This window comes from Jaculus jaculus, chromosome X, assembly GCF_020740685.1.
Source record: "Jaculus jaculus isolate mJacJac1 chromosome X, mJacJac1.mat.Y.cur, whole genome shotgun sequence".
Classification (NCBI taxonomy): Eukaryota; Metazoa; Chordata; class Mammalia; order Rodentia; family Dipodidae; genus Jaculus; species Jaculus jaculus.
In genome coordinates this window covers 29,683,274-29,698,594 of record NC_059125.1, presented here as the reverse complement: position 1 = coordinate 29,698,594, position 15,321 = coordinate 29,683,274, and the positions used below count along the sequence as shown (strand labels likewise).

The following is a 15,321-nucleotide window of genomic DNA, read 5'->3' as shown; positions in this document are numbered from 1 at the left end:
CTGTCTGTCGCTCTCAAGTAAATAAAAATAAACAAACAAACGTTCTTTGTTTTTTTTTTAATAAAAAGATAGAATCACACAGAGTGATACCTTTCAGTTTTAAGGCATTTTCTTTTCTTCTGGCTGGGTAAACCACTTCAGAAGACCCTGCCAGTGGAACACTTCAATGGAAACCAACTGTCAATTACATCTGGGTTGGTATGCTCAGAGGAAGTAGGTGGAATGTACTGAGGGCTCTAGGGACACATGACACCACTACAATGGTGAGCAAAACTGTCGCTGCAAGATAAGCTGAACCTCTCACCACATCAGAGCCATGTAGTGGAAAGAAGTTGCAATGGTTGTAAGAGTAAATGTGAGGGAAGGAGTTTTTTCCCAAGTCCTTTCCTGGAGGCCTCCATAGTGACAACATAGTGTCACATGCAGCATGCTAGGTTCCATCAGCAATAACAGGGTCATAAGCCAAAAAACAATGCCATCTGAAGTCCAATGTGATACATAAGCAGATAAAGTCATCAACAGAGAGACAGTGCACCCTAGTTTGCCTGTGATGGTACCACATTATGCTTGTTCCCGTAAAATTACATTTCCTTCTTGTACTCTCAAAAGTGTTCTAACTTTGTACAATAAATTTTATGGCCACACTACCTTATCAACAGCATTTAAAGTATAGGCAGAATCTTCAAACAGACATAATTTTGGATGATAGGTGCACAAGAGTTTATTTTCTACTAGTCTTTAGATTTTTCTTATTTTAAAATTTTCTAAAACAATCCAATATACATGAACATTTACAGTGCCCTATAATTAAGCTTAGCACATAATTACTTGTCCCTAATCGCTTTCCTAAATTGTTCTGCACATATATATATATATATATATATATATATATATATATATATATGATTATCATCTAATGCTATCCTTTTGTCTAATGAGACCAGCCATTTGTCTGCAGCATGTAAGCAACAGGACTAAATTCAATGTCATCTTTTTACTTAAGATGTAAATATATGCATGTAGCACAGTAGCCTTTGGATACAAATGAAGTATCATTCAATGTCACCAGAGAAAATACAAGTCATCAAGAAAAAATGAATACTGAAGGTTCAGTGAGCACAGCTTTGTTGGACTACTTCTGTGTGCAGACACTATTCTAGGGCCTAGAACACAGGATTAAATGGAACAAAGTCCCTTCCCTGAACAGCAACTATATCCTGGTATTAAACTACCTTTAAGGATGGATGATACCCAATCCTCTAATGCCTATAACTTTGAACTGTTATTTTGTAGTGAATCCCCAAGCTACCAGCCCTTATTACCAATATATCTATCATTTATTCTCTTCCCGTGTGTGTGTGTGTGTGTGTGTGTGTGTGTGTGTGTGTAAGAAGATAACACAGAAAACAAACATGATGCAAATGATGCTTTTTGGACTAGTTAATTCTTCCCTCATTTCATTTCTGTTTTCTCATCTCCAGCTGTTTGAGAACACTTGTCATTAGTAAAGAGGTTGTGACTTCTCTTTGAGGTTTCTGTTGTAAGTTATCTGATATTTGCTGGGCTTCAGCATTCACTACAGGTTGAAATATTGTTGCTTACCCTAGGCTTTTTTGACGTTTGATCTGTTGAATTTCATATGTCAGTATCTTCTATGCTATGGTTGATCCTTTGAAATCTAAGAGCAGAAAACAAGTTTATCAATATCCAAATGTCCCAAGCAGAGATATTAAGAGATGAAGATTATTTGCCAAAGGAATTCCCATTAGGGGACAATTTTCTGAGCTACATCTGGGCTGATACACTTAATTTGTGACCTTAGGTAAGTTTAAGTTCATTGAGGCTCAGTTTCCTCACTTGCAGATGAGGATTGTAGTATTTAACTTCCTTGGTTGGTGTGAAGATCAAATACATGTAGAATTCTTTGCACAATACTTAACACTGAGTAGGCATTTAATACTATTTAGAGTCCTTCCATTACACTCACCATCCCCTACCTGGTCTGGATTTCTTTAGTTGATGTGCACAGTCATCTCAGGGAGCTAAACTAAAGGACATGGGGTGGTTTGCAGGATGGGAACTTGTACTGGGATAAATGAGTGCTAAGTTGTAAATGCATACTATTGAGCTATTCTCTTAAAATATTTATACTAATATTTGCCAATAATTTCACCTTTATCAACCTCTTGGCAAAAATTATCATCTTTGCATTTTATTGAATATGCTTTTCCAAAACAAATGAGGAAATTTCAACTTCAAATGGAAAAAAAAAAAATGAAGGTAAAGTAAACTGAAGACAGAAATGAGGTATCATGTTTATTCATTTTGATTTTGCTCTCAGACATTTACTGGATGTCACTTGCCAGAGACTATACTAAGAAGTTTACACTTGATTTATTTATACTCCAATAATCTTAATATGATAGATATTCTTGTTACACCCATTTTACCAGTGAGGAAACTTAGGCACACATGCACTAGTGCCAAAGCTGAGATTTGAACCCAGGCAGTATATCACCACTGAGACATAACGTACCACCAGTAGCAACACCTCCTAACAAGCTGTATCATAGAAACAATCATAGCTTACTATCAGACCCCTTTTCAGATCAGGAAAAGAAGAGCAGCAGCTGAAACAATCACTACTGGGATTTTTTTGTTGTTGTTGTTCATTTTTATTTATTTATTTGAGAGCAACAGACAGAGAGAGAAAGAGGGAGATAGAAACAGAGAGAGAATGAGCACGCCAGGGCCTCCAGCCTCTGCAAACGAACTCCAGACGCGTGCATCCCCTTGTGCATCTGGCTAACGTGGGTCCTGGGGAACCAAGCCTCGAACCAAGGTCCTTAGACTTCACAGACAAGCGCTTAACCACCAAGCCATATCTCCAGCCACTACTGGGATTTTTTTAAGGACCATAGTTTTGTATGAGAACCTTAGGAACAGAGACTTTCCTGGGGAAACTGCACTATCTTGTAAAACTCTCTTTCATGATGTTTCAGGCTCTTCTAAGGCTCCCGGTCTGTCATTCAAGAGGGCAGTTAGCATATTATTAGGCATAAATTTTTCCTATTCTTTCATCAACCGTAGTTTTCATTGTTCTCAAACTCAATGTCCACTAGAAACTTCTAAATCATTTCCAGGAAAAATAAAATATTCTAAAGACTTTATCTGATGGTGACCCTTTTACATAATTTTTAGATTTAGCACTGCTATTAATTATTTGTGATTTCAAATATTTCAGGGTTGTTTTGATTTTTTCCTATAGTCTGAAACTGCTAAGTGTGAATTCCAGTTGCATGCAGGGGATACATGCCCAGAATATATAAAACCTAATTATGGCTTGTAGGAAAACTAAGGGAACAGATGTGTAAGATCTTTCCTAACATGGAACTATTTTTATTCCCCAAAAATCTTTCCCTAGTAAACCAAACTGTCCCTTGAAAATCAAATTACCATGAGCTTGGATTCTTACAAGACTGTTGGTGGGGAGGAGGAGGCAGGAAGATCAAACAACAGTCACTGAAGCTCAATTAGGTGAACTAAAAAAAAAAAAATACCACTACTAGACCACTGTTGACCTGGTTGAAAGAGTAATTTATTTATTTTTAATTTAATGTGTATTTTCAAGGAGAAAGAGGGAGAGAGAGAGGAAGACTGCACCAGGGCATCTTGCCACTGCAAATGAACTCCAAACGCATTCACCACTATGCATCTGACTTTACATCTGTACTAGGAAATAGAACCCAGGTGGGTTGGCTTTGCAAGCAAATGCTTTTAACCACTGGGAAATCTCCCAGCCTAGAAAGGGCAATTTCTAACCAACATCACAAGACTAAATTTCTGGCCAAACACCTTTTATATGTTATCACAATGACACTCTGGGGTAAGGGTTATCTCCATCTTGCAGATAATGAAACTAATTGAACTACCTAAAGTTATTCTGTTAGTTTGGGTCTCCCAAGTAGGTTATCTGATGGTAGGAACTTCATGCAAGTAGTATATTCAGAAAACAAACCCAGAATGCACTGGCAGGAGAGTCATAGTATGAGACAGGGAAGGTAAAAAAAAAAAAAATTATGAGGACCCTGTGTATAACTGAAGCTCATTCCTTCTAGGATCACACAATGGAACATATGCTGCAGGGTTGTCACACCTAGGGAACCATATGAGCTTGGCTGTTTATACACAAATTGCTTTTAGTCATAGTTCCAAACTGTTTGGGATTGAGCCAGTATCTTAATGCCCTAGTATTTCTACATTAGGCTAGAAATAGGACTGGTATGAACTAACATATAAAGGGTGAAGGAATATGAGCAGAGCCCAATTGAATCTGTTACAGTCCTAACCATTAGTACTGGAAGAAATAGTATTTGAACTTGTGGCATTCTGACCTCATCACCCATGTCCTCTGCATGAAAGGATAAGATACTAACGAATTGGAAAATATCAGCGGTTGCAGAACAATTGGGACTCAACTCTATATCATGTCTGTGAGACCACTAACTAGAGATGCCATGTATGTTTTCCCCTGTGTAATGATAGCAATTATATCTGTGGACTCATTTAGAGTTTACAAAATGCATGCATATCCATCACCCTATTAAGCCCTCATCATGCCTATGAGACAAATGATGGTTCATCCATTCCCGAGACTCTTCTATTTATGTGTTTTTCAACTGTGCAATATGTCTTCCAGGTACTTTTCTAGATAACGGAACTGTGGTAGTAGGACAATCACAGACATAGTCCAGCATGGCATAATTCATATTCCAAATTGGGCAGCAGAATACAGAAACAAAGAGACATATAATGCCATAACAAGATTGGTGTTATGGAGAAGTTAAAATGGAAAAAGATGGTGATAGTGATGATGCTTTTTGTTAAAATAAGGGTAGCATGGGCTAGAGAGATGGATTGGCAGTTAAGCCCTTGCCTGTGAAGCTAAACAACCCTGGTTTGAGGCTCGGTTACCCAGTACCCACGTAAGCTAGGTGCACAAGGAGACTCATGTCTGGAGTTTGTTTGCAGTTGGCTGGAGGCCCTGGAGCGTCCATTCTCTATCTATGTGCCTCTTTCTCTCTCTCTGTTACTCTCAAATAAATAAACAAAAAAATAAGGGTAGCATTAGGGAAGATGATTGTATTTAGTAAGGAAAATAACAGAAGCATGAATAGAAGTTTGGTATGTTCTGGAGAGAGGATATTCCAAGCAGAATCAAGAGCAAGATGAGCAGTACAGTAGGAACATTGTGAAATATGAGTCTAGAGAAGTCAGTCAGGACGATATTTCATGTGGTTGCCCACCATGAATGCTTAAGATTTTACCCTGAGCATGGTGGGGGACCCTTGGGACATTTAAAAGAGGGAAGTAATGCTTTCATAGGTTAATTCTCTGTGTCTGTAAGTCATGTGGCTGACAAAACCTAGGACAGGCATAAACTTGAAGCCTTCTGATTCCTGATGCCGTATTCCTTCCATTCATGTCCATAGTTTTTCTCTAGACTTGAATGTCCTGGACATCTTGACTTTCCTTTCCCTTGTATGGCTGCCTGCATGGTTGCTTTTCACCCCATGCATTTGACCTTTTTTTCCATGTGACTAATCAACTTTAACATTCTCCCATTTATGTGAGCATTGGTCCTCTTAAAGCTATTAAACATGACTCATCACCCACAAACTTGCTCAACCAGAGTTCAAGCTTAACCATGAAAGTCAAGTAAGGACATAGCGAATTAAAAATAGCAACTTTGATCAGAAAGTATAACGTATTTCTAAGAATCTTCATGATATCAAGATTATGTTGTTGTTTTTCAAATTACCCAAGCAAAATTTTCTCTAAGATTATGGAAATAAAAATTGTCTTTCTTATCCAGACAAATGTAGAATTGGGTAAAAGTTGCAATGAGATAATGTAAGTGCTTTCCCATCACTACTACTGTTTGTTTCTAAAACCTCAGGTTTTCTTCCTTCTAATCCAAAGCTGCTTTGTTTTCCCAGCCAGGGCTGCAAAGGCAAGCTCAGCTTGTTGGGGGAATTTCAGAGTAGAGCTTCTTGGCTGCTTTTCAGTGTCAACATTCACAATCTGAGTATGTACCCCAATAAAGCAAAGAGCAAACCAGGCATGCTCCTCTCTCTCTGACCTGTACTGGCACTGCAGTACTGACAGGAAAAACAAATGGTTTGGCATTCATGACACCAGGCATGCATGTGCAAAGGAAGTGTGTGTCTTGCTAGTCACTTGCTTGGCTTCATCCTCAACTTGAATTTGGTGTCCTCTGAAAAATGTAATGTTTCAAAGGCAGAATGATTATTTCTGTTCACTTATTAAGAGATGACTAACTTGCTCTTGGCTGCACTACAAATGAATCACGGTAACAATCCCCAACTTGCGACTTCTGGTGTTCTGATGTAATGCATTGCTATTAAAAGAAGAGGAAAGAGAGTGGGTGAGAGTGAGATCATGCAAAGACAGAACATAACACCAAGGAAGCTAGCGTAATTTATGAACTGCAGAAACCATATCCATCCACTTGAAGGTGTTTTCTTATGTCCTGGATGAGGATGATTTGCTAGTTGCCACCTACCCATCCAAACAATATAGAGCCCAATCAAGACCTAGAATTTGGAAGGATTGGGTAAAGACATCATTTGATGTAGAGGGTGAAAAGCAAGTATTCCTTGAAAGCATTTCTAAGCAATTTTGGTTTAATGCCAGTCGGGAAGTAATATTTGAGGGCAAATGATATAGTTTAGGAAAGTAAACTAACAATCTCCTTCTTAATATTTTTTAAATGTATGAAGCTTATTCTAGAGTACTAGCAGAAGGTGGGATTGGAAAATGAGACAAGGAAATGGAAGGCAACTGTTAAAAGGGGTATCATGTTAAGTCCCATTGTGGGTGACTGAAACTGCATCCTGTGGGAGACCTATGGGATCCATACCTTCTCTGTTGATATTAACATGCTTCTAGAGCATGTTAATTGCCCTCCTTGGGAAGAGTGGACATCATGCCTTCCCTCTTTCCTTATTAGCTGAAACAAATTTAAAAAGAGTGAAAATATATTGTGTAAGATTCTCTAACCCCACAGGTATTATCCTATGTTAATCTCCAGTCAGGAGCAGACACTTTCTTCCAGATCCCTTCTGTACTCTCCTCTACAAGGTGTCCCTGCTGTCTTCTGAGGAAGATCTGTGTGCCAAGGAGAGGCAGAGAGGAAATTAGACTCTGGCCTGTCATGACCAGCAGCCCATACTGGCTTTATCCCAAGTTCTGGCAGAAGGGGATTAGAAGAGCCAGTGCCTCCCCAGAATGAGAAATCACTCACAAAAGAGATTTTTTTTAAGTAAGTCTGTTTTCTTTGCCCTGTTTTCTTTCTGAATTTCATTTACTATAAGATCTTTCATAGCACTAAAAAGAACTTGTGCTGAAAAAGCATACCTCAAGTAGCTATAATAAATTTCAAGTTGATATTTATGAAGTTAACTTTATTTTACCCATTATCTGATTGTATAAATTATAAATGTCCCTCACCTTAGAAATATGTTGGATTAGAACTAGAAGGATCTGTCCTTAAAGCTCCATTAGGTCAATCTCCTGTCTTATATTTTATTTGTTTGTTTATTTATTAAAGAGAGGGAAAGAGAGAGAATGGGCACTCTAGAGCCTCCTAGCCACTGCAAATGAATTCCAGACACATGTCAAACGAATTCCAGACACATGTGCCACATTGTGCATCTGGCTTTACATGAGTACGAGGGAATCAAACCTGGATCCTTTGGCTTTACAGGCAAGTGCCTTAAGCACTAAGTCATCTCTCCAGCTCTGCCTTTTTATTGCTGATAAATTTGAAACCTGAAGTATGTTGGTCCCACACAGGAGTAGTAAATTGGCATTCCTAAAGTCTCCCACATATCTAAGCAAGAGAAGCCATGATGAAAGCCAAAATTTTTTATTATTGTACTTTCTTGTGACCCATAGCCTTTTCTCTTAGTATGTCTGTCTTTGAAAAGGTTTATCTGGCACCTACAAAGACCAGAGGGAGAATAAGAAAAATAGAAAAGTCAAATTATATTGCTGTGTGAGGTTGCTGTATGAAGAGGTTTACCTGTCTCAGTCATCTCTTATGGGACCCGAGATCTCCAAGTGTGGCTGTCCAACAGCTCATTTATTTCACTGCCAGCCATTTTAATGAGGTAGCCTGACAATACTTCATTCTTCCCCATTTTTTTCTTTATCTTTACTGCTAAACTTGTGTTTGTCTAGGTCTAATTATTCTGCTAGACAGGTAGGCTTGATTTAGAGTCTGCATCTGCCCTTACTTGGTCATGAGTTTTGAAACCCTTTAAACCTCAGTTGCCCCAACTGTAAAATGGAAATAATACTTTAACTATATCTATAATCTTTATTTTTGTATTTTCAACTATATAGAAAGTACTTAGCAGCCCAATGGCTACCACTAGTATAATTTTCAATTTAAAGTGTAATTAGAGCAAAGAAAATAAATTTACATGGTATGCTTAGAGCCTTAGAATGAATTTCAATTTGATATTCAGTTCTGGTCTCTTTGGAAACAACATAAAAAGTCAAAATATCATGATCAAAGATTGACATTGGCTTGAGCTTTCCAGTACAAAGCCCTTGGTGTAATTTTCTGTTAGAATCTTCCCATTGTTTTGAACATTATATCTCATGTGATTTTTCCATGCATGAGTGAAAGCACACTAAATTCAAGGAAATCAGTAGATGTGACAAGTACTTGTGTTGTGTGAATAGTACCTATACCTAGTTACACAAATATGGATTATATGTTGGCTCACTGGATCGATTCAGACTGTGTTCAGATTCAGAAGTACAACTTTGTCTCATTTTCCATTCCTTTTCTGAAAGTTAACCAGCTTAGCAATACACTTGAGAAGATTGTTATACAGTTTGTGAGTTAGCTGAAGCATAGGCTTCAAAGTTGGCTTCTGTTGCAGTCAGGTTCGCATTGCTAGCAGAAAATACCCAACCAAGAGCAGCCTGTGGGAACAAAGGGTTTTTTGGCTTACAGACTCGTGGCAAAGCTCCATGATGGCAGGGGAAAACAATGGCATGAGCAGAGGGTTCACATCACATCCTCGCCAACATCAGATGGACAACAGCAACAGGAGAATGTGCTAGACACTGGCAAGGGGAAGCTGGCTATAACACTCATAAGCCCATCCCCCAAAATCCACTACCTCCAGCAAGCTTCAATTCCCAAATTGCCATCAGCCGAGGACTTAGCATTCAGAACACCTAAATTTATTGGGGACAATTGAATCAAACTACCATATTCTGCCCCTGGCCCTCATAAACTGATAACCATACATGATAGAAAATGCAAGGCATGCATCTAACTTTAAAAGTTCCCGTTTTTAATCAATCCCAATGATATTCAAACATTCCCATAGTCCAAGATCTTTTAACTGAGCTATAATACCAAAAAAAAAAAAACCTATAATGGCACAAAATAAACATTCACACTGCAAAAGATGGCATTGGGTATAGCAAAGATTTAAACAAGGTAAATACGAAACTCAGTAGCTCCAAGTCCAACAACTCTAACCAGTAATGAGTCTCCAAGTCTAACAGTGACAAGTCTCTGGCATTCCAATTCCACCCCTCCAGCTAGGCTACTCATTGTCCTGAAAAACTTCATCAGGTGCTTGCAGCCATCCATAGTCCTGGCATCTCCAGTGGGTCTCTACTGCAACCCACAGTTCATCCTCATGGCTCCATTGGGCTCCACACAGGTAATTCAAAAAGCCTGCTTCACACTGCCTATAGCCATTTCCAAATACAAAATCAGGTTGCAAATTCAATGACCCTCTCTTTATTGCATTTGTTATACTCCATAATGCCAGATGGGCTACCACTTTGTTAATCCAGGGAGGGAATAAAGCAGACTTTGAAGAACAGGACACTCCTTCAGCATTCAGACCTCATCAAGAGTCTCCATTTTCCCTGTTGTCCCAAATGCAAGTCAGATAGCCCAATCTCAAAAACTGTAATCTCTCAAAGATTTGCAGCTGAATGAGCAGAAGTATCACCCAAAAATTTCACTTCTTTCTGGGTCATATTCCTCTGCTCACACCAATCCATTTTTATGCAATGCATCCTGCACAAGTGTTCCAGAAATGGGCATGACAGCAAGCCTCTCACACAAACTGCTTCTAGCCCAGTCCAGACAAAGCTCTTTCTCACCCTCATAAGCCAAATCTTACAGTCATTAGTTCTTACTGCATTCATGTCTTTCAACTCTGACCAGAATAGTCCATCAAGCAGTACTTACAGTACTGCAAGGCGTTCCTTAGGTCAAGATTTCAAATCCTTCCACATTCCTCTCAAAAGTCAGCTTCAAAAGTCCAAAAACCATACAGTCAGGTTTCTAGGACCAACAATTTCTCCCCACTTCTGGTTCTAACTTTATTGTTGAAGTCAGGGTTGTATTGCTGGCAGAAAACACTAGACCAAGTACAGTTTGTGGGTTTATTTTGATTTACAGACTTGAGGGTAATCTTCATGATGGTAAAGGAAAATGATGGCATGAGCAGAGGCTGGATATCACCTCCTGGCCAACATCAGATGGACAACAGCAACAGGAGAGTGTGCCAAACATTGGCAAGGGGAATCTGGCTATAATACTCATAATCCCAGCCCCCAACAATACTCTGCCTCCAGGAGGTGTTAATTCCTAAATTGCCACCACCTGGGAACCTAGCAGTCAGAATACCTAGGTTCATGGGTAACAACTGAATCAAACCACCACATCTTCTTTTGTCAAAACCCTGTGAATACACCTGGTAGCCCAGTTTAGATAGCTGGTTTTTCCTGCCCTATTGGGACTTCTTTAGGAAAGTAAGTCAGGGCATTCAAAAACCATATCCACATCCACAGAGATGTGTAGGTATTATGTGCAGGGTTTTTGACCACAGCAATGTGGATATTCAAGAGCTGGATGTGTTTGTACTTGATGTATAGTCATGAGAACTAGTGACCAAAGCTGAACTGTTTCAGCAATCACAGAAAAGAGACTCAGCTCTTACTTCCCATGCCTTATTATCTTCTTACCTCTTAGCCCACAAGTAGAATTCCACAGACTCCACCTATCCAAGTAGGTGGCATCAGCTAACCCTCCCAGCTACTTTGTCAGCAAGAGTACCCACTACTCCATCAGAAATCCAAGGCAGCTACATTTCATAGCAGCTCTGCTGTTCAGTCTAGGAAAGCTCTATCAAACTTCAGTAATGTTCTCATTACCAACACTCTCGGTATTTGCCTGATAGGACATTGGTTAACATACTATCTACTAACTTCCATTTATGGTTCCAGAGGTCATAACAGTGGATGTGCAGAGTTGGAAGTTCACTAAATACACTTCCCAACCAAGCATTACACGTTTGCCTTAGAAAATGTATAGAAAATATTCCTTTGCTATAATTGGGCTCAGCCCTATAGCTTAACACCACCTTACTTGGCAATATTTTCTCTTGACCTATTTAGTAATCACTCTAAAGATTTGTTACACTGTTCATGGGAACAAACAATGCACTAAATATTACACATATGCATGCTTTAAATACCAGTCCTTTTCTAGTCTATTCTGAATCTTTTCTAAAAATCAGTCTTTTAACTCTTACCAAAATTCTCTCATCTTTAAATTCTTCTTCATTCTTCCCTCTTCCAAAATTAACTTTTACATTTTAAAAAGTTTTGCAATTAGGAATTTTTTTAATCACACCTTCATGGGTTATACTTAAAGGAGAATCAATAGAAACTTTGAGCTTAAAACTGCTAAAAGATATTTTCTTGCCCATTAATGGTAAAACACAAAAACAAATATTTAGCATATAGTTAGAGCTATAAAAATAGCCTCCTATGTATACCTAGGATTCTGTGGTGGGGGGTGAAAATATTTCAGCCAAACATAATACATTGAAGTGTTTTCTGAACCTGAGGTTTGGGATTCATGAAGAGATATGGGGGAAGGGGACAATGAGAGTTAGGATGAAAAACTCAATCTCTGGGCTGATGTCTCTGAGACATTTTCGAAAAGCATAATATTCCACTCACTCAGACAGTTGCACAACAAAATGTATTAAACAATCCATCTAGAACATATTTGAGGGAAAATATATAGGGTCATGGAGACAGTGTTAGACACAGGCAGAGATGTGCCTGCTTAGCACTCCAATATATATCTCCCACTGGCTTCATTTCTTTCTTTTTTTTTTTTTTCAAACTGACCACATTTTACACAGATAAGGCAAAGCCACCATGAAGATATTGGCTGGCAAGTTGAAAGAGTTACATTAAGGATATGTATAGCTCCAGCTGAAACAGTAAGATGATGACATTTTAAAAGATGGCAGTTAGCCCTAACTTCCCTCCTCAGTTCCTCCATGAGCTTGTTTTCTCATCTATAAACTAAATAGTTGAGAGAAAATAAGGTGTGACCCTGACATATGGTATTAGTTCGTTTAAATCCCTAACTCCCCCCCCCCCCGCCACACACTGGATCTTATAATAGAAAGCAGATTACACATATTCCTGCATATGTGAACACAGGAACTTGTTGTTTTTAGGGGCAGGACAGTAAAATCACAAATTCACTTGTTACTAAGAACCTTCACTGCATCCTTGACATGTCAACCTAGAGGTACATAGTTAGAGGCTAAGATCACAGGTAGTGGAGCCAGATTACCCAGTATAGCCCACCTCTACCTTTTCAATGCATGTGACTTTGGGAAAGTGATTTGACTTCTCTGTTTTGATTTGCTCATTTGTAAACTGAGGCAAATGATTATACCTTCATTGTGGTTTGCTGTAGGAACCTAATCTGTAAAAATGACCTAGTACTGTGCCTAGTATGGACTAGCAACTATTCACTTTAGGTTTGTTCTTTTCATGTGTACTTTGATAGCATATGTACAATATCTTGGCATGGCAAATTTGAGAAGATATAAGGTATGTAGAGTTGGGTTTTTTTTTTCAGTACTCAGCATGGAATCCAGGGCCTTGTACATGCTAGGTAAGTGATCTACCACCAAGATATACCCCCAGCCCTTAAAGTGTACAGAATAAATCCCACTGTACTTTAGTATGTTCCCAATATATATCAGCCAGGATTTTACAGTTGCAAATCATCTCCTATCTAATACAAAGAATGGTAGAAACACAATAGCTAAAAGGTAAACCTTTTATATTTACTGTATGAAAGTATTTAGGTGTTCTGCAATTTGGCAGCAAGGGTCTGGCCTTCTGAAGACCACTCCATTGAAAATTGTAGTTTTTGCATCATGTTTTCAAGAGAAAGACTCAATAAGGAACATATGTCAAATTTGCTGACATTATAGACCAATTTGGTCACAATAAAGTATGAGAGGAGAAATAATGCTGGTATTTGAATGCAGCACTTCTCAAACTTTAGCTGCATGAGAATTCTCTAGGGGAATTATAAAAAAACAAGATCCATAGGTTCTCCCTTAGAGATTCTGATCTTCCAGGTCACTGGTGGAGCCAAGGAATTTTTATTTCTGACAGGCTATCTGGTTGGGCTGATGTTGCTGGTCCAGGGGCTTCACAATGTGAAAACTACTGGTCAAATGTATGCTTTGCACCAATACTACCTATTTCTTACCTGTGATTTCATTTAAACTCTTTGGCTTAGAGATGAACTAAACAACTTCTTTTTTTTCCAAACAAGAGAAATATTTGAACCTCTAAAGCTAATATTGCTGATTAATGTGTAATCATAATGAACACTAACTGTTGTTTTTTTCCCCCTATAGTTGCATGCTGCTGTGACCAAGATCCAGGTTCCGAGGCCTGGTTTTAATTACACGTTTGCCCATATATGTATCCTGAATAATGATAAGACTTGCATCGTGGATGACATTGTACATGTCCTGGAAGAGCTAAAGAATGCTCGGGCTACCAATCGGACCAATTTTGCTATCACATATCCTATCACCCACTTAAAAGACGGAAGGGCTGTCTATAATGGGCACCAACTTGGGGGTGTCACTGTACACAGCAAGGATCGGGTGAAATCTGCAGAGGCCATTCAGCTCACCTACTATTTGCAGTCAATCAACAGTCTCAATGACATGGTGGCTGAGAGGTGGGAGTCCAGTTTCTGCGACACTGTCAGACTGTTCCAGAAATCCAACAGCAAAGTCAAAATGTATCCTTACACATCCTCGTCACTGAGGGAAGATTTCCAGAAGACCAGCCGTGTGTCAGAACGTTACTTGGTCACCAGCCTGATCCTGGTGGTCACCATGGCCATCCTCTGCTGCTCTATGCAGGACTGCGTCCGCAGCAAACCCTGGCTAGGCCTACTAGGGCTGGTAACCATAAGCCTAGCCACTCTCACAGCAGCTGGGATCATCAATCTTACTGGTGGAAAATACAATTCCACCTTCCTGGGAGTCCCTTTCGTCATGCTAGGTAATTACTGCCCTTCGTTTTCCTTTTTTTTTTTTTTTTCCTGTTGATAATGATAATCAAGATGAGCCATTTAACAACTTTATCTCCTTTATATTGTCTTCATTTTTTCCAGATAGCCTTGGGTCACTTCTGTCAATTATTGATCATCAGTAAGTAGCAACCTAATCTAGCAGACAGATTCTAGTCCTATTTCTCCATTAAGTAGCAATGTGGTATTTAGCAGATAGGAATCTTCTCTGTGTCCCAATGCCTTAGGCTGGTTTTCCACAGAAGCAGAGCCAGTGTTGGAGTGATGTAATAGAACAGAAAGGCAGATAATGCACACTAACAAGTTATTGTTATGGTCACCTACAGAACACTGGAGAGCTTTGCGAGAACATGTGGAACACTTTTTGATGAAAAAAGGTGCTATTTACTTAGAACCCCTATCTGTGATTCCTTAATGGCTGCTCCTCAGGGTATTAAACTTCTCAGAACTTCCCAGGGAAGCCTGAACTCACTCCTGCAGTCATAGAAAGCCCCCAGGTGACTTGTAGGAAGAACCCTTCAAGGAAGTCAAAAATGGCAAATTGGAGGAGGGCAAATCAGTTAGGCACTAAAAAGGTCTACTACCCCTGGTTTTCCCATCTTATATATAGGGTGGATATGAGAATAATCACAGAAGAACATGATAAATGTATAAGAACTTTGAAGTGACATGGGAGACATCAGTAGGAAGGTGCTTTGTTTTCTTGATACAAGCTTTTCTTCTTGATATAATGTTTTATATTGGTGGTAATGGAGCTCTTCCAGACTTTTCAATATAAGAGGCTGTAGAAATTCCCCTAATAGTGAGATGGGTCAAAA

General features: G+C 39.0%; 1 protein-coding gene across 1 annotated transcript in view; it reads left to right on the top strand.

The window, feature by feature from the left end:
- The window catches only part of Ptchd1 (patched domain containing 1), a 53,689-nt gene that overhangs the window by 24,277 nt on the left and 14,091 nt on the right, over positions 1 to 15,321 (top strand). Inside the window, exon 2 of the mRNA XM_004670002.2 lies at positions 13,815 to 14,475. Coding sequence (XP_004670059.1) covers positions 13,815 to 14,475 — 661 coding nt within the window. The remainder of the gene's footprint in view (positions 1 to 13,814; positions 14,476 to 15,321) is intronic.